Consider the following 27,772-nt stretch of genomic DNA (forward strand, 5'->3'; position numbering starts at 1 on the left):
AGGACACTCTACAAAGAGGGCAGGTTTAGACCGTACAATAGACCAGCATTAATCATTAATATTATGATAAAAGGCTACACTCTATAATAAAGAACAGTGTTAATCACCATGAGCACAGCACTAGCAGTGTTTAGAGTGTTTAGCCCTGTTTATAGTGCCGACACAAACCTTACCTTTAACAGGCAGGCCTGTCGAGCAGACCAGGCTCATGTTGACAGCTCTCTGCTGAAGCTGCACTGAGGGTGGAAAGGACTAGAGACAGGAGTAGGGGTGGAGGAAGGCAGGAAGAGGAAAGGGACAAGAGAAACAACAAAACAACAAATGAAAGATGAATTTATGGCAGTAGTGTCCATAAACTTATGTCCCATTTTGTAGGATATAGGTATTATTAGTATTAGCGTTAGCATCAAGAATGGTTAATGAAATACACGCAGATGTGTTGGAATAGTAGAACTAGTGCTAGCATCCTGGCTAACAGTCTCCTCATTTTGGACCTGAAAAGTGTGTCGAGCTATTATTGGGTTCTGAGGTTGGTTTTATTTATGTCTTCTACTTTTGAACCCATTTAACGACTTTTTCCATCCATTGCCACTTCTTTTTGCCATTTTTAAGCAAATTTTGTTCATTTTTCCCCTTTTTGAGCCCCATTTTCCCACTTTTTAAAACACTTTTTGTCCACTTATGCTACATCTTTTCCAACTTTTTGCCTATTTTAGCTGCCTTTTGCCATTTTTGCCCATTTCCCCCCGCTTTTGCTGCTTCTTTTTGACAACTTTTGACCATTCTTTTGCCTCTTTAAAGCTCATTTATGCCACTATTTTACCCATTTTTGTTACTTTTTGCAAAATTTTGTATTTTTCACCAATATTTTCTACCACTTCTATTTGCCAAATTCTAACACTTTTTTGCCACATTTAATCAATTTTTGCCATTTTTTTTTTGCCATTTTTTGCCTCTTTCATCCATTTCTTTGACACCTGTTCCTTTTTTTGACATCTTGCTCACTTCTGCCTTTTTATGGCCATTTTTGCCATGTTTTTTCCCCTTATTTTTCTTTTAGGAATTTTTGCCCTCTTTTGCCACTTTTTTTTCCCATTTTTGATCTTTTTTGCCCATTTATGCCACTATTTTACCCATTTTCGCTTTTTTTGGGGGGGGGGTAAAGTTTTAATCAGCCTATTGTCATTTTTTGCCACATTTTCTCAATTTTTTTCTGTTTTCCCCCCAATTTTTGCCCATTTTCATCAAGTTTTGCTACTTTGTGGTGTTTTTTGCCCTTTTTTTGCACTCCATTCTCCTTCCTCTGACCTAAAAGGAAAATCACAACCAGAAATTTCAGCAGATCAACCAGACAATGAAGTAACATTTAAAGTGATGAAGCATTTAATGTTATGCCTTACAGCACTGGTAGACATTCTTTGCTTTCTGCTAAAATCAGGGTTGTCTTCTGTAATTCAAGAGGATATTAAGGGATGGGTTTTGTTGCTGTTAATGAGTTAGCTCCATATAATTGTCAAAATAAAGTATGTTCAAAATCTGCAGAAGTAAACAGCAACATTGATCCAGCAGCAAACAATCTCAAGCTATCTTAGTCAAAGTCAAAATATTTAAAAATTTAAATTCCGAGAAAGGAAAACCAAAACGACTAGTTATAAGACGCTAAAAGCCTCAGATATTTGGCGTAAATATATAAATATATATGTATACTCAAAAACAGCAGATTTTGGAGGAAAACGATGTTTCTAAAGCCAAACTTTGTCCATCTTTTGTCAGCTTTGCTTGAGCTGATATAATCCACCAATGTGGGCGGGGCCAGGATGAGTGATGAGCTGCTATTGGAGGAGACGCTCATCAAGCGTTCGCAGCAGAAGAGGAGGACGTCGCCGCTCAACTATAAGGAGAGACTGTTTGTTCTCACCAGGAGCCGGCTCACGTACTACGATGGGAAAGCAGAGGTCACATATTATCAGCTTTATTTCATATCTTTATTATATAATAATTATTTATGATAACCACGTGTTTGACATCTTATATAACCTGTAGAGCAAAACACTAAATCTCTACGTTTCTAATCCTGGGAGGCTGAGTAGCAGCTAACATTTCTGAACGTTATTTCTCTGATGAAAAAGTCAGAGATTCCCTTTTATCTTAAAGAATTCAGTAAATAGATCGTTAGTACAGGTGCCTTAAAAAGGGGCCATCTTTACCCTGTTTTCAAGAAGAGACTGTAAACACCCTCTTCCTCCAGTTTTCACAACATCACAAGTGTAATTTTTCAGATAGCTGATGTTTTCAGAAATGGTAGAGCCCACTGGTTTCAGTTTTTATCAGCGTACAGGACCAAACAGCTCACGACTTCACAAGTGTATTATTCCATCCTATATCTGTTTGTAAAATGTGAACGTATGTGAAGGTGTTGATAAGTAGACTAATTTACATTAACAGAGCCAGGCTGACAGTTTCCACACATTTCTATGACTCCATTTCCAAAAAAGTTGGGGCGCTATGTCAAGAAAGTCAAGATCCACAACTCTGATAGACTGTATTTAATTCACAATGGAAGATAAACAACATATCAGATGTTGAATCTGAGCCATTTTAACATTTCATGATATTTACAAGCCCATTCTGTATTTGATGACAGCAACACATCTCAAAAAAGTAAGGACAGGGCAAGAAAAGACTGGAATAGTAAGTTGAACTAATGAAACACAGCCTGAGGAGCATTTTGCAACTAATTAAGGTAATTGGCAAAAGGTTAGCAACACAACTGGGTGTAAAAGTAGCATTTAAGAGAGGGAGAGTCTCTCAGAAGTAAAGATAGGCAGAGGTTCATCAATCTGGACCAACCACAAAGGCTGTATCATGCAAAGAAGCAGCTCAGATAGAATGGACTGAGGCAAAATGGAAAACTGTTCTGTGGTCAGAGAATCCAAATTTGAAATTCTTGTTGAAAACCACAAACACTGTGTCCTGCAGACTAAAGAGGAGAGGGACCATCAGCTTGTTCTCCTGGCTCAGTTCTAAAGCCTGCATCTCTGATGGTATGGGGTTGCATTAGTGCCTATGGCAGCATTGAAAGGCTCTATCAATACTGAAAAGTAGAGAGAGGTTTTAGAGCAACATATGCTCCCATCCAGATGTATCTTTTAGTAAGACAATGCTAAACCACATCCATCACAACAGCATAGCTTCACAGGTTGCAGTCCAGACCTTTCACCAACAGAAAACATTTGGAGCATCATAAAGGGAAATTCTGGCATAAAAGACCCAGGACTGTTGAACAAACAAGAATGGGACAACATTCTTCTCCTAAAACTCCAGCAACAGGTCTCCTCACGTCCCAGACGTTTACAGACGGGCTGATACAAAATGGTAAACATGACCCCGTCCCTACTTTTTTGAGACGTGTTGCTACCATCAAATTCTAAATTAGCTAATATTTTCATGAAATGGTAAAATGTCTCAGTTTAAACATCTGTGTAGTTTATGTTCTATTTTCTTATAAATCATTACATTCTGTTTTAAACAATATTTTACACTGCGTCCCAAGTGTTTTGGAATTGATGTTGTACTTCCCCACTCTTCCCTCAGCTCCACTTGGCTCAGCTTCTCTCTAGATCTCTAATGGTTTTAAATCGTTGAGATTGCTCCTTTTGATAAAAATACTCTGTTTTTTTCTATTTCTGTTTATTTTAATTAAATCTTTGTAAACCATATTTGGTGCTGGAAATGCACAAAAACACGTCTGTATACAAAGCTGTAATCCCAGTGAAATCTAATTCACTGTTTAAAGGGATAGAAGTTCAAGTTTACTTGCCAAACCTTTAGAACCGTTTGATAAGACCCCATCTTAACCTCTGGTTAGTTCAGCATCACCTGCATAAAGAAAACTCCAACTCAACAGGAAACCAAACATCTAGGTGTGAAACTGATATCATACTTAAAATGGGGTTTTAATACCTTCTGTTGACGCTTTGTTTCCATCCACAGAAGAGGTTCAGAAGAGGCTCGATCGAGCTGAGCCGTGTCAGGTGTGTGGAGATCGTTAAGAACGGAGTAGGAATCATCCCCTGCCAGAACAAATACCCCTTTCAGGTACAAACACAACAAAAACACTTTTTTCTTATTTTTTAAGCCTGAATTTCTATCTGCAGTTATCATAAAAAGCCTTTATTTTCTGAAACAAGAATAAAACATTGGAGAAACATGAATGAATACAATCACAATCCCAAAACATGAGGGCGCTGTGTAAAATGTGGATAAACAGAATGCAAATCCAAATTCTGGTCACAACAGAACATAAACAACATATCAGATGTTGAAACTGAGACATTTTACTATTTCATGAAAAATATTAGCTCATTTTGAGTTGATTTCAGTCTGTAAACATGTGGGAAGTGAGGAGACAGGTTGCTGAAATTTTGGGAGAGGAATGTTGTCCCATTCTTGTCTGATGTAAGATTCTAGCTGCTCAAAAATCCGGGATCTTGTATGCTGGATTTTTCATTTCACGATGCTCCAAAAATTTTCTTTTGGTGAATTAGAACAGGGTATCCGTGTGGTAGTAAAAGGTAGTAAATGAAATTAGCTCAAATTAAGGCCATTGAAAGGTAGTAAAAGGTAGTAAATGCAATTTGACTTGGTAGTAACTTTTTCACCACCCCTTCAATATATTGTGACTTTTGCATTAATCCTGAACTTTTGTTTTAAGTTAGTTTAACTAAAACAAAATCTAAAATGAAATACACGTGTGAGCAGAGCGGCAGGACCTGGGTCGGCGTTGATAGCCTCGTTTGGTTCCGCTGCCCGATCTGTTGTGCGCATGCGTGGTGTCGGAATAGCATCACAATTGGAAAATGCACGTTTTCACAACTTTGGCTCAATGACCTGGCATTTAAAGACTGGCTTAAGCCGGTCATTGGGAATGACCGGGAAGCTTTTTGTAAAATGTGCAAAAAAACTATAAATGTGACCTGGAACGGTGTTACAGCGATCAATCACAGAATCCATCATTCACCAGCAGCGGATTCGTGCGTGGGCGGAGCAGCTCCCTGGTTTTTTTTTGGTGCAACACAGAGCAGTGCAACTGCAAACACAAGCTCAGCTATGAGCACAAGTATTGCGTGTTGGTAGTAAAAAATATAGTAGAGGTAGTAAAAAAGGTAGTTAAAGGGAAATTCAACTCTAGGATTCCTGTGTAAACCCTGTAGAACTGAGCCAGGATAACAAGCTGGATGGTCCCTGATGGACATGGCGTCTGTGGTTTCCAAAAAAATTTTGATTCTCTGACCACAGAGCAGTTTTCCATGTTTCCTCAGTCCATTTCTAATGAGCTCAGGCCCAGAGAAGAAGGTGGCATTTCTGGCTCCCATACGGCTTCGTCTTTCTATGGTCCAGCTTTAACTGTCATTTGTGAATGGCACAGTAAGCTGTATGGACAGACAGTAATTTCTGGAGGTGTTTCTGAGCCCATGCAGGGATTTCCAGTACAGAATCATACCTGTTTTTAATGCAGTATTTACCTTCAGCCTTGCCCCTTGCTCAAAGATTTCTCCAGATTTTCTGAACCTTCTGATGATATTATGGACTGTAGATGATGGGATATTCAAAGTCTTTTTAGGTTGAGGATTATTTTCCCCGAAATTGTTCCAAGATGTTTAGAGCCAGTTTTTCCATAAATTTGTTAACCTCTGCTCATCTTTTCTCCGGAGAGACTCTGCCTCTTTAAAATGCTCCTTTTATACCCAGTCATGTTACTGACCTGTTGCTATTTGACCTAATTAGTTGCAAAATCTCCTCCAGCTTTTTTTTCATTATAACCACTTCTCCAACCTTTTGTTGCACCATCCCTACTTTTTTTAATTGTGTTATTGCCATGAAATTCAAAATGAGCTAATATTTTTCATGAAATGGTTAAATGTCTCAGTTTCGACATCTGATATGTTTTGTTATCTTTATTAATGAAATATGGGTTTATTTTTTGAAAGTTTATTTCTATTTACATTTTACACGGTGTCCCAACTTTATGGGAATCGGGGTTGTTTGAGCAGACTTAAAATTACAGTTGAAATAGCCCATCATCCTTTGTGGTTGTTGGGTTGGCAGGAAGGGAGCTGTCATGGTTATTTTACCTGAATAAGTATGTGTAAATTAGTTTTAATATTATTTTCGCAAAGAATGGTTTCCTAAAATTTTTTTCAATGCAAACTCTCACACATTTTCACCTCAGCTTTTTCCTGCCAAACCCCTGAGTAAAACTTAAGCTCAAAGTTTGTATGAGTCGAAGTGTAAATGTAGTAGAAAAGAAAACACAAAGAAACCCAGGAAAAATAATCAATAAATGGTGAAGTCTTTGTGAACTTAGTTATGCTGCTTCATATTTTTTTCTGTTTTATGTTCTTTTACACACTCTTATTGACACTGTAAAAATGTCCAGTTACATGTGACTCTTATATAAAGACTGGAGGGAATTTTCTGCTGTATGTGTTAAAACAGCGAAAGTCAAAAGACCCCTGAACATTTCTAAACTATGACATGCATCTGGTATCTTTACTGCAAGTTAGACAACCCCCCCCCCTTTTTTTTAAAACCACGTTGTGTTTGTGTTCAGATCGTGTACGATACCAACACTCTGTATGTGTTTGCTCCGAGTCACGACAGCAGAAGTCTGTGGGTCCAGAGCCTCAAACAGGGTGAGCCTCTATTCTATTCTATTCTATTCTATTCTATTCTTTTCTATTCTATTCTATTCTGAATCACTTTACCAGTGTTGACACAACAAATTGAACTCGATGCTTAGCTAGTTTTTGAACTGTTACAAACACATTTTCACACATTCAACCACATACCTGCAGCTGGTTTTCACACATTTATCAAATTTCCCATCAGCCCCCACTGTTTCCATTACTGTCTGCAGGTACTTTTGAATGAGACTCTGCTTTAAAGTCTCAATATTTTATGTAGTTCTACTATTGTTCGGGGTGGGTTTAGTATTTTTGGGGCCCTGGGTGAACCCAGGCATGGGGCCCTCCACATCCATCACCCCCCTTTTAAAGTCTTATCAATCAAAGAATATTCTGCTTATAAACTGATGTAAAAAAAAAGAAAAAAAAGACTGTTAAGCAGTCTTTTTTTTTAAATAAATGTCCAGGTTTTAAATGTACATTTGGAACTGTTAATGGACATCTGGTAACCAAATATTACTGTAATATTAAGTTTAAATTTTAATCTTAATAACAAATGACTATTCACTCAAAAACAAAAAAAATTCAATTTTGGATTTTTGTTGTCCTTTTTTTTGGTGATGTTTTAATAACCAAAACCTATGAAAATGTGTCCAAATATATATATTTAATCATTTATTTACACATTATTCTTATTCAGTATTTGTAAAAATAACTGTTAAACCTGGTGACTTGTTTTTAGGTGTGTTTTTTAATGAAAAAAAGTTTAAACAGATATAATTCACAGCAATATTTGCATTCTATAATTTTCAGCTTGCTTATAAGCCACTATAACATAAGTTGACTTGGTATTTTGCATTTTCAGTTGGTCTTGCCATTGATCCCTTAAACCAGGCTTTGGGTCTTACATACTTAGATCCAGTCCCAGGTCCCAACAGAGCTCAACAGTGTGGTTCCGGAAGTAAAATGACCATTGTTTTTCTTCATTGCAGACTTGATTAGACATTTTATCAGAAGCATCAAAGTCTGCTTTACTACGAGCCACCCGAGAGTGAAACGATGATATCTGCTCATGCTGAAGACAAAAGATTGTGAGATTTCAACCTCGTTTTCAGAAAAAGCATTAGTTTATCTCGGCCTAAAATACTACAATACCCACAATCCTTCAGTATCTGATTGGTAGATTTATCAGTTGGCAAACAGGGACTGTTGACTGTTGATAAGGAAAATATAAACTGCCGTATTATATATCAATACGCAAAGATAAATGTAGAAAGAAGGTGTAAATATGGTTTGAAGCAATCTTTAAAAAAAAATGAAATGAACCCCGGTGGATTGTGGGATATGTAGTCCATAAAGAAATGTACACAGTCTTGTACCTTTTAGCTTTTTCTCTTTCTTTTTTTTTTTAAATGCCAATCTTGTACTGAATTAAATGTTTTATAGTCAGGGAGCTGGTTCATTTATTTAAAGTGTCGTGATAGGGATTTTGCTAAATTTCTATGAGGGATTTGAATGGCGAGTTTTACTTCTGGAGCCCCAGGCAAAGTGGGCGAGTACTGGTGAGCTCTTTATGTAACCCCTTTGAACCATCAATGATGTAAACAAAGCTTATGGCACTTCATGTTTAAGTCTTGTAGCTCATCTGGTTCCCTCTTAAAGATTTACAGAGATGCTTTCAGAAACAGCTGGCAGGTGTATTTGGCAAAAAGGACATTAGCAATTTCACCCCATCACTGTCAGTGTTCACACAGCAGAACATCCACTGCAGCTCTACAAACATTGAGGAAAAAGCTCCTACACATGTGTACCTGAATGAGTGAGAATTTATTTGTGTGCTAATAATGAAGATGTTCCTATTTTTTATTTTTATTTATTTAACCTTTATTTAACCAGGAGAAAATTCACCAAGATTAAAAATCTTTTTCAAAAGATTTATATTTCAGAATGTCACTGTATGATGTAAGAAGGGTCTAAAAATAGACTCCGATGTCATCTTTGTGTGCAGAGATCAAAGACAACATGGTTGTACTGGCAAAGTTCCACCCTCAGTTCTGGCAGGAAGGGGTGTGGCTCTGCTGTCGCCAGGCAGAAAAACAGGCTCTGGGCTGTGAGGAGTACAACCTGTTTGGAGACAGTAAGAAACACTGAATATCCCCACATTTAACTAAAGATTATTGCTGTCAGTTTGAAATATTTACAGAGCAGAGAAAGCGTATTCACCCCCTTGGGTGTTTTACTCTTTTACTGATTTTATGAATAAATAAAATGGTCAATATAATTTGGCTTCCTTTTACAAACACATTTAATGTCAAATTGAAAACAGATTTCTACAAGATAATGTCAATTAAATAAAAATGTAAATTCAACAAAGTTCCAGCCAGTTGGTGCTAGCAGTCTCACAATTAGTTCAATTGGGATCACCTGAGTGAAGTGATTGTAGTATAAAGACACCTGTGTCTGGAAGGTCCAGTCACTGGTTAATTAGTATTCCTGCCAACTATTACACCATGAAGACAAAAGAACACTACAATCCACTCAGAGAAAAGGTTATTGAAAAATTTAAGCCAGGGTAACTTTTTTTTTTTAAGTCTCTGAACTTCCCCCGGAGTTCAGTTAAACAGATAAAAGGAATATGGCATGTGTAAATCTGCCTAGATCAGGCCTTGATGAAGAAAACTCTGACTAGAGTTCACCAGGAGGCATGTAGGAGACATTAAAGTGGCCAATAAGGCAGGAAAAAAAGGGAGAAAGTGGCAAAACATTATGTTAAAATTGGCGAAGGTGGGATGAAAGTGGCATAAATGGGTAAAAGGGTGCAAACTTGATGAACAGTGTCATGTAAAAGACACAAATGGAAGGGAAAAAGTGGTTAAAAGGGTTAAGATTGGTACAGACAAAAAATTTAAACATCAGAACTCAAAAATAGCTTGACACATTGGGAAAGCCTATTCTCTGGATTTGTCAGGGGTCAAGCCAAATCTGTGTGGGTGGGGTCTGTGTGGGAGAATCCATGGTCAAGTGGAGGAAGTTCTTTGGTCTGGTGAGACCAAAATGGAGCTTTTTGGCCATCAGACACGACACCAAACACACCATCTTCACTGTGAAGCACAGTGGTGGCAGCATCACGCTGTGGGGATACCTCTCATTAGCCAGCTCTGGAAAGCTTGTAAAGGCAGAGAGTAATATGAATGCTGCAAAATATAGGAAAACCCTGGAGGACAGCATGCAAGAGAACTACGGCAAGGGAGAAGAGTCAGTGAGCTGAAGCAATAGTGGCTGGCCTTGAAAAGAGCTTTTCACGCCTGCCTCCTGTGTAGCTTGAGCAGTTTAGCAAAGAAGAATGGAGTAAAATTGCAGAATCTAGATGTCTGAGCCTGACTGAGGCCTATCCACACAGACTCAGAGCTGTGATTGCAGCCAAAGTTGAATCCAATAGATACTGTGTTGAAGGGGGTGGTATTTATGCAGCCACTTATTTTACATTATTTAATTGACTCTACTTTGTAGAAATCTGTTTTCACTTTGATATTAAAGAAGGTTTTTGTAATATTTTTGTCAAAAAGCTAAATTAATTAAAGACAAAGTTTGTTTATGCAGCACTATTTATAACAACCACAGCTGAACAAAGAGCTGCACAGGTACATGTATTTGAAATGAACATTAAAAACAAAAAAATCACACAATGAAACAAGGTAATGAAGAGTAAACAATAGTACAGTTTAGTAATGAGAAAAGAAACTAGTCAGATGCACTAATGCACTTTACAGTGTAACATAGAAATTGCTGAGCCACTAAGTTTTGAAAGAAAAACAGGAAATGACAAAAGCTGAATCATTGAAAATGACGTTTGGTTATTGCGGCGCAGTAAAAACCTCTTTCTTTGTAACCATGGTTCAGAATAAAACAGAAGTTAATCGAAGAAGAAAATTGAGTCAAAGGGGTCTCTTCTGCTCTGTTTACCGTTTCTTTTCCTTTTTTTTTGTAGTTTCTAGAAAACCTTTACCCCCGATTCCTGGAGAGGAGCGTAAAAACGGGAAGGTAAACACCAATCGCACACTCAGAACTATAACAACAGAGTACTCCACATTCAGATCGCCAACCTCGACATTCTGTTAAAGCAGCAGGGTCGACGTGCTCCGCCCATTCCTCAGTCTAGTAAGGATGAAGCTGAGGAGGAGGAGGAGGAGGAGGAGATGGTGGTGGCATTGTACAACTTTGCGGGCACCGAGCCACATGACCTGAGCCTGGTGAAAGGAGGCGAGTACGTCATTGTGGAAAAATGTGACGTCAACTGGTATAAAGCACGCAACAAGTATGGGTGAGTGAGATTACCAGGGTTAAATTTAACATACTCCGTCACTGACCAGGTAGAGACAAATATCTCTGCTCACATATTTATCCGTCTTCTTTATGTGTCCGACAGAGAGGAAGGCTACATCCCAAGTAACTATGTAACAGAGAAGAAATCCGGAAACCTGGAGCAGTTTGTGTGAGTGTGTTAATCATTTCACACTAAATCAACAACAGCACAGAGGTTTGGTGGCTTTACAGGTAAAAGGTGGCTCAGGTCTGCAGCCTGAAAACCAACAGACACTCTTTGCATACTTAGAAACCCACTTTTCATTTCCTATATTTACAGAGCTATGAAAAAATGTTTTTCTCTTTCATCATTTCTTTTTTTTTTGCCTCTTTGTCACTCTTAAATGTTTTAGATAATCAAACAAATGTTAGGGTTAGGATTAGACAAAGATAATCCGAGTAAATACAAAATGCAGTCTTTAAATGATGCCTTCATTTATTAAGGGGAAAAGCCATCTCTGACCTTAACTGAGTCAGTGAGGCCTGCAGGTCTTTAGATGTTCTGGGTTCTTCTGGGACCTCCTGGATGAGTCGTGGATGCACTCTTTGGGTCATTATGGTTCACTGCTGTTCCAAGTTTTTCCATTTGTAGATAATGGCTCTCACCATGGTTCACCAGAGTCCCAAGACCTTAGAAATGACTGGCCACTCATGTCAAGGTTAACTGTTACCATATACCAACAATCTCTCCATTATGATGACCGCCCTGGTCTACTATTTGGCAAAAATGGAGGGAGAAGTCCCCACCGTCCCCAGCTTCACCAACATTCCATCCTCTGCCTTTGATGGTGATGTTATCAAACCTTATAACTTTCTTTACTTTTGAAGTTCTGTAGATGTTCTGGGTTCTTCTGGGACCTCCTGGATGAGTTGTTTATGCCATTGGAGTCATTCTGGTAAGCCAGCCACTCCTGGGAAGGTTCACCACTGTTTGAAGTTTTCTCCATTTGTGGATTATGGCTCTCACCATGATTCACTGGAGTCCCAAGACCATAGAAATGACTCTGTAACCCCCTCGAGACTGATTAATGCCAATGACTTTGTTTCTAATCTGTTGATCTGTTGGAGACCTTTTAGTCTGCTTCACTTTGTCTGACAGGTTCTATTTAAGGGGTTTCTGGATTCAACAGGTCTGGCAGTAGTCAGGTCTGGGTGTAGATAGTGAAACTGAACTCAACCTTCTTAAATAATGTGGTTATTCACATTTAATTCATGATCAAACAAGGGGGGCAGATACTTTTTCAGAGCCATTATCCACAAATGTAGAAAATTTGAAACAGTGGTGAACCTTCCCAGGAGTGGCTGGGCAACCAAAAGGACTCTAGAGGGCATGGACGACTCCAGGAAGTTAAAAAAAAGAACCAACAACATCATACGGCAGGCTTTACTGACTTAGTTAAGGTCAAAGGTCATGATTCAACAATGAGAAAGAGACACCCAAAAATGGGTGAATGTGGCTGAATTGAAACAATCCTGCAAAGAGTGGGTCAAAATTCCTCCACAGTGATGTGAAAGACTGATTGCCAGTTATCTCAAACACAGTTGTCGACAAAGACGGATCAACCAGTTGTTAGGTTCAGGGAGCAATGACTCTTTCACATAGGGCCAGGTAGATTTGGATGGCTTTTTCCTTAATACATCTGAGTATCTTGGGTTAAATGAATACTTGTTTAACACAGGAGGATCTTGATCTTAACAAATCTAGTCATTTAATTGTAAAAAGATGTTTTATGTTTGTTGTTTTTCCAGCTGGTACAGTAAACAAGTCAACAGAAACAAGGCTGAAGATCTGCTGAGAAAGGAGGTGAGTTGGACTACAGACCTACAGCATTTTCTGTGTTTATCTCTGATAAATCTCTTTCCTCCCATGAAATAACTACTTCACTGATTTGTTTTTCCTCTAGTTCCATGCTTTTATTCTCGTGTAGTAACTCTTGAATACTTTCAGACTTGATCTTTGTCTGATCGTTTTCCTATCCCCCTATGTTTTGAATTTAATCAGTTTTTTTAATGTTTTATAAGTAAGGTAAAGGATGAATGTTGAAGGTTTGATTCAGACCAGCAAAGATCCTAAAACTTGAAAATACACAAAGCTTCAAAAGATATCCTACTATTTTTTTTAATTCAGAAAAAAATGGTTATTAAACCAAAATGTCTTTTTCTAAATCACATAAAACAGAAAGTGAAGTATTTTTTTTCCTTTATGTCGCCCCCTGCAGGACAAAGAAGGAGCCTTCGTTGTCAGAGACTCGAGTACTGCAGGAGCGTACACCGTCTCTCTCTATACCAAGAATTCTGCTGGGTAAAAAGACAACAAATATTTATTTAATCAGTTTGATTTAAATCAGTTTAAAGCCCAAACATGTTAAAGTTAATTCATAGTGATAGAAAATCAGTCGTCTTAATTAATTAAACTGTAGTCTGATGTAAAAGATTTCAGAAAATACCAACAATGTTTCCAGTGTCAATGAGTGTCTAATTTTGCTGTTGTAGTGTAGTAAGGAAAAAAATCAGCATATATTTAAAGAATGGAATGACTTGTCTTCTTCCCAAAAATCAAACTAAACAACTGTCAAAACAATATTCATTGCTTGAAGACAAAACACTAAATTATTGATGCTGTAAACGTAGATAATACATTTGAACCTGCTGGTGTTGACCTAAAGAAGTGCTCTCCATGTCCTCAAATTAACCATGTCTTTTCATTGAAATTAGATCTGAATATAACACTATTATGAGGCGTTATTGTGAAGGAAATAAAGCTGGTATATGTTTCACATTTGAGCATTAAAAGTGTGGTAAAAGCTTGATGTGATTTGTAATTTTTCTGTGTTTTCAGGGATGGACAAGCAGCTGTAAAACATTACCACATCAAAGAGACTCAAAGCTCGCCTCCACAGTTTTACCTGGCTGAGAAACACCTGTTCAACTCCATCCCCGACCTCATAGACTACCACAAACACAACGCAGCAGGTAAAGAAAAACTCATTGACGGATAAACCTTATGTCTGAAAAAGGTCTGAAAGCTGCAGTTCCTCCAGTCCCCACTAGAGGCTGCCTCTGAAAGTGAGTCGATCCCCATAGATACTCATGTTAAAATTTCCTTTTTTATTAAAGTTTTATTTTTGTATCTTTATGGATTTTTAGAGAAAGAGCAGGGGAAACGGGGGGAATTAAACAAGGGAAAGGAGCCACGCGTTAGACTAAAACCAGGGCGCAAAGACACCCTTATCATCAGCTGTTTTTATGTAGCTGTCCAACTTCTCCCTCACTGACCAATCAGAAATAAGAAAGAGCATGACTTCTGATTTCAGCTTTGAGAGCAATCATGGTGGAGAAAATCTGAGTGTCTTGGATTTTTTAGGGTGACATTTCCAGGTCTACAGCTGCTGCTAATTCCAGGACAAATTTCCTGTGGGTTGTTTATATTTTTCTTGTAATGGCCGACCTTATAGAGGTCTTCCAGGCATGTCCAACTGGGAGGAGAACCTGGGATAGACTCAGAACTCAGTTGAGGGATTATATATTCTATCCGGCCTGGGAGCGCCTCAGAATCAGAAAAACATTGCTGAGGAGAAATGTCTCTGTTGACTAACTTTGACTGCTGCTTCCAGGATGAGGAGAAAGATAGATGGATGGACATCCTGTAAATTCACATGAAAGTCTCTCTATCATGCTCTTTTTCTGTGTCTCAGGTCTTGTTTCCAGGTTAAGGTATCCTGTAGGAAAACAGGACAAGTCTGCTCCATCCACTGCTGGTTTCAGCTACGGTGAGTCTGATTATAATTTCTTTCCTTTTGTCTTAATTTGCCGTCTTCTAAACCCTCTCCTCTCTGTTTACCCTCCCTGCAGAGAAGTGGGAGATCAACCCCAGCGAGCTGACCTTCATGAAGGAGGTTGGCAGCGGTCAGTTCGGTCTAGTCAGGCTGGGAAAGTGGAGGGCTCAGCACAAAGTGGCCATCAAGACCATCAGAGAGGGAGCCATGTATGAGGAGGACTTCATCGAGGAGGCCAAGGTCATGATGTAAGGAAGGAAAGGGGGAGGAGACAAGAAAGGAGACGGAGAGAGAGGGTATAAAAAAAGAGACAAAAGAAAGAAACGGATGATTGGAAGGGAACAGTAGAGATGGTTCCACACAAAAACTCTGCATTAAAAGATAATGACCTTGTGACCCAAATTCTCTGCCTTAATCTGGCTTCTGCTGCCATCTACTGATCACCACCAATAACAACAACAACACACACTCAAATCAGGGGTTAACAGAAGTTGAATTCATGCCTCAGCTCTTCTTGTCTGTGCCTTAATGTCCCTAATTTAATGGTTATTTTGTAGGAAACTGTCCCATCCTAACCTGGTGCAGCTGTACGGTGTGTGCAGCCAGCAGAAGCCGATCTACATCGTCACAGAGTTCATGGAGCTCGGCTGTCTGCTGAACTTCTTGAGGCAGCGGCGGGGCAGCTTCACTAAGGACTCCCTGCTCAGTATCTGCCTGGACGTCTGTGAGGGGATGGAGTACCTCGAGGCCAACGGCTTCATCCACAGAGACCTGGTAACTGGTCTGGATACTCTAACATCCAGTTTAGGCCATGTTTCCCATCCAGACTAGATAAGATTGACTACTTTCTAACACTACTTCCAATCCCAGGACTCAGGACTTCACTTAAGAAGGAAACCCATGTGAAAATGTGAGAATTACTGACTAGCTTGTCCTTTTCTGCTCTCTTTGCAGGCTGCAAGAAACTGTCTGGTGAACGACGCCCAGGTGGTAAAGGTGTCTGACTTTGGCATGACAAGGTAAGAATTTAATCCTGCATCCTCCATGCTCATGGACTTTTTAAAACAGAAATGGCCCCAGTCTGGACAGGATTATCATCAAGGAAATGCGTAATTATTAGATTAAGCTAGAGCTAGCTGTTTGCATTTCATGTGTATTTTTATTTTATCAAAACAGACTTATAACAAAAGTTATTCTGAATCCTATGAGTGTTTTAAAGGAAAAATGAAACCTGACATTGACATTTATCAGGTTGCCCTGGTAGCACCCAGTCAGTCATGTGTAATTTTACCCAATATCCCCGTCTCCTCGTCTCTTTGACTCCAAATAGGAACATAGTTGACTAACTTAACAGAATGTTGGTTATACAAGAACCATCAATACATTCAAAAATACTTAATTCATCCTTAAACCTTTGATGCGTTCCAAAGCTTTTTGATAAACTCTAGAATCCTTGTTACACTCTGCACCCCTTCCGACATTCTAGAACAGTTTATACAGTCTAGAACCTACAATAAATTCTGGAATTGGAGCTGCGTTCTAGATCCCCAGCAAAAAATTGATTCTTCCAATTAAAGTAGCACTTGTGATTGTTCGACCAATTGGATTTTGGTCGGACATGAGGTCATCAACCAATTAATCCACCAATCGACTTGAAGCTGTCAGCCCTAAATTCTGGAGCCCTTGATGCATTCTGGGACCCTCAATTCTTCCCAGAACCCCCAGTACATTTGGGACAATCGATAAATTCTAAAGTCCTCATTACATTTAGGAATCTTTTACACATTCTAGAGCCCTTAATCATTTGCATTACACATTATGGAACCCTCAGTTCACCCTAAAACCCTCAGTACATTCTAGAACCTCTGAAACATTCTACAACTCCTTAGACATCCTGGAACTCTTGATACATATCAGAAACCTAGATGCAGTTTGGGAAAGCTCAATGCAAACTGAGTTGTTGATTTTTTCTTTTTTTTCATTCAAGAACCCTTGATTCATCCTAGAATCCTCAGAACATTCTAGAGCCATAGATACTTCCCACCAAATTCAATACTTTGTGCAACCCTTGGTAAATTCTGGAAACCCAAATTAATGCTAGAACCCTTGATGCATTATGGGACCCTCATTCTAGAACCCCTCAGTACATTCTGGAACCCTTGATACATATTAGAACCCTAGCTGCATTTTGGAATCCTCAAAACATTCTAGAACGCTAAAGACATTCTAGAACCATATGTACTCTCTACAATACTTGACACATTCAAAAACAGTTGATATAGTCTAGAGACTTTGATGCATCACCACAACCCTTCATTCATCCTGGAACCCTCCGTACTTTGTAGGACCACTGATGCGTTCTAGAACCCCCAGTAAATTCTGGAACCCATGATGCATTCTGGGGCCCACTGTTCAGCCTGGGGTTAGGGTTAGGATACATAAGAATAAGGATACTTGAGGATATTTGACACATTCTTCAACACTCAATTAACTGAGACAGTTAACTTATTTGGAAAATTTATAAATCAGCAAAACATAAGCATCATTTTTTAGACTCCTAGAAAAGCAGGGGTTCACATTAACGGTTGATGTATATTTCGTAGGTATGTGTTGGACGACCAGTACACCAGCTCCTCAGGTGCTAAGTTTCCTGTGAAATGGTCGCCTCCGGAAGTTTTCAACTTCTGCAAATACAGCAGCAAATCAGACGTGTGGTCGTACGGTGGGTTAAAAGCTTTCATTTAGGAACATTTAAGATTAACATTACCTCTCTCTTGGTTTAGTAAATGGTACTTTAGTTTGACACATACCTTTAGTATGACACACGCCTTATTTCTTAGTCTTTAAAGGTTGTTTATTTGTGATTTTACAATAATTAACTAAACACTAAACTACTAACAATAAACAAACAACTAACTACTAAAACTACTAATTTAACTACTAACTATACATGCCTGTTGATTGTCTTTCCAGGTGTGTTGATGTGGGAGGTGTTCACGGAGGGTCGCATGCCATTTGACCAGAATCAGAACCATGAGGTGGTTAACTTGGTAACCAAAGGTCAAAGACTTTACAGGCCCAAAATGGCCACGCCCACCATCTATGACATCATGCAGCGGTGTTGGCACGAGGTGAGAGCTGTGCAAAGTAATTTGTTAAAATGGTGCACTTTCATGTCCTGGTCTATCTTAGAGTTAACACTGTTGAAATGACATTCTTAAGAATCAGTCCTCAAAAGTTTGATTTAATAATTCAGATTGCGTAAATATTTGTCTCTCTATAGTAAACATCCTAAATACTCCTTTTAACCATGAAGTGACCAAAGTAAGGCCACAGTTGTTGCCCAGCAACTACCTTTGTTTTTTAATTATTTTGATTTAAAGTAGCTGTCGTTTCTGTGTTAAAATTTCTTACTGTCAAATTTAAATTTGTATTTAACCTCGTTCTCAGAGACAAGAAGAACGACCGCCATTCTCTCAGCTCACCATGATGATCTCTGACAGTCTTGAGGATGACGTCCCTCCCCCAATCTGACAAATGGACCAATCAGCTGCTTCCACTAATCACGCCAGCTATGTTCTCCCCAGCTTGGAGAGTGCACTTAATTGGTACCAACATTATTTGGGACTGACCAATCATGTCAAAAGGGTCGACCTATCACAATGGCTGAAGTCTTCCACCAATCAGAGCACAGCTTGAGTAACAACTGTAGGAACTGGCACTGCTCCTCATATGGGATTTGTTGAACCATTTGTTTCTTTAAGTTTAAGGACTGGACTGCAACATGAGCTGGAAGAGAAATAGAAAACATGTCAGTGACTTATTGATGAACACATTAACTCAGATTATTACTTCCTGGATCGTTCCAGTAATCTTGGGATGGCATCAGTGTTTCCTCCAATAGAGTCAATCCTTTAGTCAGAGATCTGTTCATAAAAAGAGAGAAATTACTGAGTAGTTAAGGAATCTCTACTGGTCATTTCACATTTGCTTGTATGATCTGATCTAATCTTGGTTTGTGACAATCAGTCAAAATTTTTATGCTGGGCACTTCTTAATACAGAAGACATTGCAGTACTCAATGTCTCAACTCAATCCGACAAAGTACAACATGATAAACGTGATTTGTCTTGTCTGCCATGACAGCCACGCCATGTTTATTCCTAACATGGAAATTTTGGACATTGCATCAAGGACCACTACATCAGGAAATGTGGACTGCTACAGGAAGCTGCTGTTCTGTTTGTGCTGCTTACTTGTGATGGACCATGACTATTCTCCGTTATTGACCTTCGTTCCTCTTGACCATGATCCATTCGGAGGTTAATTTCATCTCAGGGTGTGGAGATGAAGTAGCAGGGAAGAACAGCGAGATTCCCCTGACATTATCTTTTTTGTATTTATATATTATGTTTAAAATCTGTCAAATATGCCTGAAAACGAGTTTAAAATGACAAGACAATCAAAGAGGAAATTACCATTAAAACTTTGTAAATGCCGGAATTTTGTATTTGTTTTCTTTTAACAAAATATCTAGCGCTAGATACCAGAGCTCTAGTTTTCTTTTCATCCATCCATTGTTCCAGGATGCACCAAGATCTACTCAAACTGAAATATCATTAGACCTGCTTAAAACTAATTCAGTCAGGTCCAATTTGTCAGGAAACACATTTTGTGGCTTTTAATATTTTACTTTAGTTAGTTATTTGCCTTTATGCCATTATTGATCTTTGGTGGTGTGCCTTTTCTGGGATCCCCCAGCCCTTCCAAGAGCCTACGTGGAAAGAGTTAAGCACACGTTCCTGCCTTTCCTGTGCCTACAAGGAAAGCCTGAGGCAGGGAGAGAAGCAGCAAAAACACTCCGGAGCAAAGCAGGCATCAATGATGGCAGAATGACATCGATTAAGTCAGAAACAGAATAAAGGAGGAGCTGGGGTGGAGGAGGGCTGCACAAAGTAGCTTGAATAAAGCAGCATGATTACGATTAGCCAATAGCATGCTAAGAGTGAATCAGCTGGCTGTCAGCTGAAGAGGGCTTGATCAGCTGACCTCGATTATATGGCAGAGCTTGACTCTGTGCCCTAGTCTTATGGTGACCACCATTGTTTAGCTTCAAAACCCCTTCAAACACAATAGAGAACATCACTGAGACCAATACCATGTTTTAGTCTATGGGTTAAACCGATTTTTAATGATTGACAGTAATAGTGACTTTTTTGGTGGGCAGCACAGGCAGGTTTGTGTGTGGTTGCATGTGTGGAATGGTGTCAGGTGAAGAGGGGTGATTGTGTGCGTGCAGTCCTGCATAAAAAGCTCGGCTAATGTGGAGGGAGAAGTGAGACGTCATTGGATCAGGAGGGGAAAACACAGACGCAGTCAGAAGTCAGCAGGACAGAGCGCCTGTACAGCCAGACAGACGGCAGAAGAGCAGTTTATAGGAAGTTGGTAGGAAAAGCTTAAGAGCAGTAATAGCTGTTGGTTGGTTTTGATGCAGAGAACTCAGTTCTTCCTCCATGACTCCATTTAAGGTAAGATGGTATTCTTTATGTTTGATATTGTGTAAAGTTTTTCTGTCTGTATGGTAGGTGGAAACAGATTTCTACAAAAATTACGCCTATTATATAAAAATATGTAATATAAAATGAGTTATTACATACATTTTCACTCCCTTCAAGTCAGTATTTAGTAGTCACCTTTGGTTAAATCACAGCACTGAGTCTGTGAGGACAGGTCTCAATCGGTCTTCCACATCTGCAAGTTTACCCCATTCTTCTGTACGCTTTTACTCTGCCACTCCAGAACATTCACTTTGTTGTTTTTAAACCATTTCTGTGTAGCTTTCTCTGTATGCTTCAGCCCATTGTCTTGCTGGGAAATAAATCTTCTTCCAAGCCATAGACTAAAGAAGATTGTCTTCCAGGATTTCCTACATTTTTTACCCCTTACCTTTTCCTTTGCCATTTCCAAAGAAGCATCCCCACAGCATGATGCTGCAACTACCATGCTTCACAGTGGGGATGGTGTGTTTGTGCTGATGTACAGTGTTTTTAGTGTCTTGTCTGATGGCCACAAAGCTCCCTTTTGGTCTCAACGGACCAAAGAACTTTCTTCCACTTGACCGTGGAGTCTCCCAAATGCTTGTAGTCCAGATTGAATCTGAGTTTTCTTTAACAGTGTCTTTCTCTTTGCTGCTCTCCCATAATGCTCTGACTGGTGAGGAACCCGGCCAACAGTTGTTGTCTGCAGAGTCTCTCCCATCTCAGCTAATGAAGCTTGGAACTCCTTCAGAGTAGTCATTGGTGTCTTGGTGGCCTCTGTCACTAGTCTCCTTCTTGCACACTCAGTTTGTGAGGACGGTCTGATCTAGGCAGATTTACACATGTGACATATTCCTTCATTTCTTCATGATGGATTTAACTGAACTCTGGGGATGTACAGAGACTTAGTTTTTGTGCATCCATCCTTTGGCTAACTTTTCAGTATCCTTTTCTCTGAGTTGCTTGGAGTGTTCTTTTGCCTTCATGGTGTAATGGTAGCCAGAAATACTGAATAACTAATGATTGGACCTTCCAGCCACAGGTGTCTTTATACTACAATCCCTAGAGACACATTGCTCACAGCTTTGAATGATTATGTAACATGTTTATCTCCATTTCTAAGCCCTCTTATTTCCTCCTTTCCACACTGTAATCTAATCTTTTTAAGCCAAAGTAAGGGACAAAGGTCTGGAGCAATCTGTAACAACAAGAAGTTGTATGTTGCCTTTGAATCTTTAATAATGTACGGCCCTGGGCGAAGGATTTAGCAGCATGTGCTGGCGTGACTTTGTGTGTTTGTACCTGAATGATTAAGCAGTTATTGAAGAAATTAATCTATTATTGATTAGATTATGAAAGGCAATAATGACAACTGGCTGCATTATTGATTAGAGCAGATAATGCAACAGCAGAAGTTCCACAACATCATTATGAGATTATGTAAGTTGGAGATGCATGTACTCACACATTTTCCATCTCTCTTCTAGTCTTTATGTGCAGGTAATTACGTTTGTGAAAGTGTCACTATCTTCATATTTTATTCATGTGGTTCTCAGTCCTTTGGGCAAACTCTCTGTCCAGATGTCGTGGCGTTCGTCTTTCCGCTGCTCAAAGTTTCGCCACGTTTTTGGGAAGCCATCCACCAAGGAGCACAGCTATGACGGGGTGCCAATCACACACAGCGTCCACGACAACCACTTCTGCTCAGCCAATCCCTGCTTCATTGCTGTGGTGACGGAGTGTGCTGGGGGCGGGTCCTTCCTAGTCCTGCCGGTCCATCATGTATGTATTCTGTTCATTATATTAGATTCGAATCACAGATAAAATAATCAGAAGTAAATTGAAGGATGACTTTTAATCTTGCTGTCAGACAGGCAGGGTGGACCCTCAGCATCCACGCGTGTGCGGGCACAGCGGGAGGGTCCTGGACGTCAAGTGGAACCCATTTGATGATCACTGCATCGCCTCCTGCTCAGAAGACTGCACTGTAAGTCATCTCCTTCAAGTTTTTTGAAATAATCTTCTTAAGGAATAATAAAATGGATAGATAAGTCCACTGGTCTTGTCCTCTCACAGTCCTGTTTTGTGAATGAGTCAGCATGTTTGCTTATGCAGGTAAAGATCTGGGACATCCCAGTTTGTGGCGTTCAACAGAACCTCACTAAGGCCAGGAAGACTCTGATAGGTCACAAGAGGAGGGTGGGAATTATTGAATGGCATCCAACAGCTGAAAACCTGCTGCTTAGCGCCGCCTATGACTACAAGGTGAGAAACGTCATTCATGAATGAAGGCATCAATAATCTGCGTTTCCTGTCCTATTTCTTTAGCTCTGTTCTGTTGAATGCGAAGCATACTTCTCCAACTTTGACTGGAGCCAGACTCACTGCAGTCTGATAACTGATTAAAGACTCATGGTTGTGGCTCCCGGATGAGCCCCCATTTGTCCCTAACTGGCTCAAAAAAGGGAGTTACATGAAACGAATGTTAAAGGAAGTTAACTTTTTCACAACAATGCAGTAAAAATATTCATAAGATTGGATGGGTTGAGGTCTGGGCTTTGACTCAGCCACTCCAGAACATTCACCTTGTTGTCTTTAAACCATTTCTGTTTATCTTTCACTGATTGATTCGGCTCATTGTCTTGCTGGGAAATAACTCTTCTTCCAAGCCGTAGACTAAAGAAGATTGTCCTCCAGGATTTCCTACATTTTGCCACATTCATTTTACCCCTTACCTTTTCCTTTGGCATTTCCAAAGAAGAAGACAAAACATGATGCTGCCACCACCATGGTTCTCAGTCGGGATGGTGTGTTTGTCGCCAGTCAGCTACATTGGTCATGAATGCAGTGTTCCTAGGGAAAACTATGGTTTTACAATCCAATCCAAATCGGCAACTGTAACACAATTTTTTTGTCTGAGGTGCTTTCCCTGGGTCCCAACCACAGATACTCACCCAGCAGAACATGCCTGACTTGGTCTCTCTTTTTGGATCAGGTCCTCCTCTGGGACGTGTCTCAAGTTGGAGCCGTGCTCAGGTACCCGGTCCGGGTGGTTTTGATGCCCATCTTCCACCGCTACCCAGCAGAAGCACTGCTACTCTCCGTCAGCTTCAACACTGATGGCAGCAGGCTGGCAGTAACTTCTAAAGACAGACGGGTTCGAGTCCTGGACCCACGAACGGGAAAGATCTTACAAGTGGGGTTTGAAGTGCTTGATTTGTCTGTTTGTTTCTCCCCCTAAAATTGGTGAACTCTGAGCTAATGTTTCCACAGGTTTCCAGCAGTAAGTTCCACAGGGCCAGTAAGGTTTTATACATCGGAGAGTTTAAAATGCTTCTGTCCACTGGCAGCTCACCCTGGAACCACAGACAAGTCGTCCTCTGGGATCCTGTAAGATATAAACACTTAGATATCAAGTTCAGTAAATAATTCTTTCTGGACTAAGATGCTCTTTAGTCAGTTGCTTAAATTTGTTTCCGTTTTTACAGTACGGCATGCATTTACATGTAATAACCCAAAATTTGTTTTTTGCGACTTCCTTTCTTTATCCATGTGGCTGTTTTGCAGGATGACTTGTCTGAGCCTTTGTATGAGGAGGAGTTGGATGGATCTGCTGGAGTCCTTTTTCCATTCTATGACCCCGACACACGCATGCTCTACTTGGCTGGAAAGGTCCAACAACACCTTCATAGACCATGTCTACCCATAAACCATTTCCAATACATTTCTGATTCAAGTTTGAAAAGTTAGGATAAGATCATGAAGAACTAATACTGCACCAAAACTGGTGTGGTACATTTGTGTATTTCAGGGTGACGGAAACATCCGGTACTACGAGATGAGCAATGAGAAACCTTTCCTCAGTTTCCTGACAGAATACAGATCCCTGCTACCACAGAAAGGACTTGGTGAGATCAAAACGTATACGCTGAAATAGCTGCACACATTACAGAGTAAGCAACATTTCATAAATAAAGCAGAGAAAAAGGTCAGATGTCTAACCCAGGATTAAATAATTTATAGATCTGACTTAGAAGTAGTTAGGCTAGAGGTGGCTTGCTTTAGCTTGCTTAGCTTTAGCTAAAGCTAACATAGCTTCACTAGCTACGTAGTAAAGGAGACTACATAAAACATAAGCCAACGTAACTACGTTTGCTAGCTACATTGTTAACATTACTATGTAAGACACAAGCCAGTGTAGCTACAATAGCTTTTGTGAAAGTTAACATAGCTTTACTAGCTACGTAGTAAAGGAGACTACATAAGACATAAGCCAATGTGGCTACAATAGCTTTAGCTAAAGCTGGCCAATGTTAACAGAACTACTTCTAACTGCTTCTAACCTCTCTTCAGGGGTGATGCCAAAGCGTGGCCTGGATGTGAGCTCCTGTGAGGTTTTCAGATTTTACCGTCTGATTGCCATTAAAGACCTGGTGGAACCGCTGTCGATGATCGTACCACGAAAAGAGGTTACAGCGTTTTACCTTTCAAGAAAAGACAGAATAGACACAAAGGGAAAAAGCTAAAAGCCTTGCCTTTGCTGGTTTTAGTCCGGTATTTTCCAAGAGGACCTGTACCCGATGACAGTTGGAAACCAGGCAGCAATGACGGCACAGGAGTGGCTGTTGGGGATCAACAGAGGTCAGTAATGCTCGGGTGACAAGAAAGGATTTGCTCTCGGTGATGCACCTTAACTTCCTGTCTCCATCAGGCCCTGTGCTGATGTCCCTTAAACCAGAGACTCGAGTTGCCAACCCTTACCCAGAAACCCCTGCAGAGAAGGGGGTAGTGAGGAAGCTGAGCTCCCTGAGGTTCCAGTTGGGTCCTGCTGATGGTTCAGTGTCCAGGACTGATCTGGACTTTACGGAAGAGGTGAAACACTTATCATAGCTACTCAATGTAAATCCTAACGTTCCTTTGGAAGTGGGAACTACTTTTATAGACACTTGTCAATGGAAAGAACTGAAATTCACCAATATGTAAAATCCAACTGGTGTGTTTTTCCCACATAAAGGAACTCCTCATTTGGCACCTGCAGCAAGCCATAGAAGACTGTAAATCATGACTAAGACCAGTTTTCCACTGTCCAAAAATTGCTCAGAGTTCAGTGTAGTTGTCGTATTAACTGCTGATTATCTTCCGAGGCCTTCTTTGAGGAGCAGCTGGCCTACCAGGATGCCAAATACCCAAAGGAAGTGAGCGATTTGTCTGGGTGGCAGCCAGATGAGACCCAGATCCCCATGTGGACTTACTGCTGCACTCCACACTGCTGCGAACCAGCGGAAAGACCACCGCCTACAACTGAGAGTGAGGTAAGATGTGAATTAGTTACTATGTGTGAAAATATTTTATCAAGTTTCTCTCCTTCCTGCCAAGAATGTCCTTTTTCCAGCTCCTGCAGGCGTTTTACAGGCAGCAAGACGAGATCCGAGGCCTGAGAGAACAGCTAATCAACAAAGATGTCAGTATTTCAATCATGCAGTTATAACAAAGACAGTTGGTTTATGGTGCTTTTCCACTACGTGGTACTGGCTTGACTTTACTCATTACTAAAATGTGATGTCAAGACACTGCCAAATACCAAGCAGTCAAGACAGTATCACAAATGGGATGGCTGACACAGGAATTAAGCCATCCATCAATCCATTTTCTTTTGTGGGTCCAGGTGGCAGTGGCAGCAGGCTAAGAAAGTCAACCTGGGCCCCCCCTTTCCCCAGTGAGATTTTCAGTTCTTGCTGAATATTGGGAGGTGTTCCAAAGTCAGATGGGATATAATCCCACTCCCAGTGAATCTGGGGTCTTCCCTGAGGTCTCCTCCTCATTGAATCTGCCTGGGAATCAAACGCCTCTGGTAATTGACTTCAAACTGCTGTATGACTTCCCAAACTCTCTTGTTCTTCTTAATGGTATTTTATCTCGCTGCATGCATTAGTCTTTGGGAAAATACCTGCCTCTTATTTGACGAAAAGCCACAGACAAACAATGGGGTTACTTGTTCCTGGCTTCCTTGGGATTGGGATGATGTGGGCCATGCACTGTGTTATGTCCAAATTCGTCTAGGCAGGGGACATAACATAATTTAGGGGCTAGTCCGGGATCGGGCTCGTCATCTTTTGATGTTTGTTTCTGTTGCGGAAACTGGTGTATTTGGTTTTTGGGAGGGGTCTGCTTGCCTAGTTGGCAGTTTTTTTTTCTTTGTGGTGGTGGCAGAATATGGAGTTTAATAGGAAGATTTTACTGTCGCCCTTAAATACTCAACAGGTAAATTAAAAGAACTTCTTTATGAAGTTGAGTGAAATGGGCAGGCATTTCTAACCCTTTTGACAATCAGTGCTAACTTGTTCTGCTTGAAGAATTTAAAAATCAACTACCTTACAAAACTGTGACATACCTAAACGTGCAAAAAGTCACATCACCCTCTTATCATCGTGAACCACCTCTTCTTTGAAAAATTAAGTAATAGTCAGTAGTTTAGGGCTGGCTTAATTCTGTTAACTTGAACACAGCTTCATTGGGAGTGGGTTGAGTGGGGCCAGACAGGTTCCCCTAGGCTAGGAACAGGGTTGACTACATTGTCCTATATTGTGTTGCTCGTCATATCAGACTAGAGTCAAGCCAGTACCACGTATGGAAACGCACCAGATTTCTTGTTGGAACTCAGATTCAGTAGATTTGATGGGAATATTTTAACGTAATTTTAGGACAGCTTTACTTTTATGGCATCACAGTTATTGTTCTTATTTTGTAGGTGAGGATTTCTCAACTGGAGATGGAGATCAAAAACACAAGAAATAACATGAGGGCAACCTTCTGATCCAGCTAAGCCTATACATAGTGGTTCTAGCTTGCCCAATTGAACCACCCAAACAATAAAAGAAACGTGTGACATCTGTAAGATTTTGTGATGTTTGTGTTAAAGCTAAGACAGTATCATACTCACTTAAATCACCTTTTTTGTCATTCTGATGCCTGGTTTGAACCTAAGCAGATCACCCTGTGCCTAAATGTACTGTTTCCTGCCATGTGATTGGCTTATTAGATGTTAGCATTGATGAGCAGTTGAACAGGTAGAACTAATAACATGTTGGTGAGGGTTTGCATGAAAAAAACTTTGAGAAGCAAGCCTAGGCTGCTCTCTTGTGGATAAAACGTGCAATAACGGTGGTGTCTAAATCATCTTTCACATAGCTTTTCTACTCATCAATTGCATCTTGTTCTTTTTGATACTTCATAGGCATTTTGTGTGTTCACATCTAGGAGTAAGTTGTCCTGATTCTTGTTAGAATGGGGGCTACAGGGCTCTCCAAATGGGGGTTTTCCAGAGGCACACATATCAAACCAAGTGTTACGGGAAGTCCCCTGAAGGGCCATGCAAGTCATCTGCAGGATGGCTGCTCAAGCGCCAAACAAG

The 27,772-nt window shown here is 40.1% G+C and overlaps 2 protein-coding genes across 4 annotated transcripts in view; both read left to right on the forward strand.

The window, feature by feature from the left end:
• tec (tec protein tyrosine kinase) overlaps positions 1-19,321 on the forward strand; it is a 21,973-nt gene extending 2,652 nt beyond the window's left edge. For 2 of the 3 annotated variants that reach the window (XM_041778748.1, XM_041778749.1), the window contains exons 2-18: positions 1,774-1,955; positions 3,994-4,098; positions 6,614-6,695; positions 8,695-8,823; positions 10,675-10,727; positions 10,808-11,007; positions 11,113-11,178; positions 12,798-12,852; positions 13,268-13,350; positions 13,888-14,021; positions 14,744-14,818; positions 14,901-15,072; positions 15,382-15,598; positions 15,779-15,843; positions 17,428-17,546; positions 17,798-17,955; positions 18,275-19,321. In XM_041778748.1, coding sequence (XP_041634682.1) covers positions 1,818-1,955; positions 3,994-4,098; positions 6,614-6,695; positions 8,695-8,823; positions 10,675-10,727; positions 10,808-11,007; positions 11,113-11,178; positions 12,798-12,852; positions 13,268-13,350; positions 13,888-14,021; positions 14,744-14,818; positions 14,901-15,072; positions 15,382-15,598; positions 15,779-15,843; positions 17,428-17,546; positions 17,798-17,955; positions 18,275-18,358 — 1,935 coding nt within the window. In that variant the 5' untranslated portion in view covers positions 1,774-1,817 and the 3' untranslated portion in view covers positions 18,359-19,321. The remainder of the gene's footprint in view (positions 1-1,773; positions 1,956-3,993; positions 4,099-6,613; positions 6,696-8,694; positions 8,824-10,674; positions 10,728-10,807; positions 11,008-11,112; positions 11,179-12,797; positions 12,853-13,267; positions 13,351-13,887; positions 14,022-14,743; positions 14,819-14,900; positions 15,073-15,381; positions 15,599-15,778; positions 15,844-17,427; positions 17,547-17,797; positions 17,956-18,274) is intronic. The other variant, XM_041778750.1, reaches the window with a different exon arrangement.
• On the forward strand, positions 18,487-27,247 carry LOC121504123 (coronin-2B-like). Its single transcript, XM_041778754.1, has 14 exons — positions 18,487-18,495; positions 21,943-22,143; positions 22,232-22,348; positions 22,477-22,626; positions 23,357-23,557; positions 23,635-23,751; positions 23,929-24,033; positions 24,173-24,269; positions 24,715-24,830; positions 24,912-25,002; positions 25,073-25,233; positions 25,506-25,673; positions 25,754-25,822; positions 27,110-27,247. Exons 1-14 carry the CDS (start codon positions 18,487-18,489, stop codon positions 27,173-27,175), a joined length of 1,668 nt encoding a protein of 555 aa, XP_041634688.1. The 3' UTR covers positions 27,176-27,247.
• The last annotated feature ends 525 nt before the right edge of the window (positions 27,248-27,772 follow it).

Source organism: Cheilinus undulatus, linkage group 22 (assembly GCF_018320785.1).
Source record: "Cheilinus undulatus linkage group 22, ASM1832078v1, whole genome shotgun sequence".
Classification (NCBI taxonomy): domain Eukaryota; kingdom Metazoa; phylum Chordata; class Actinopteri; order Labriformes; family Labridae; genus Cheilinus; species Cheilinus undulatus.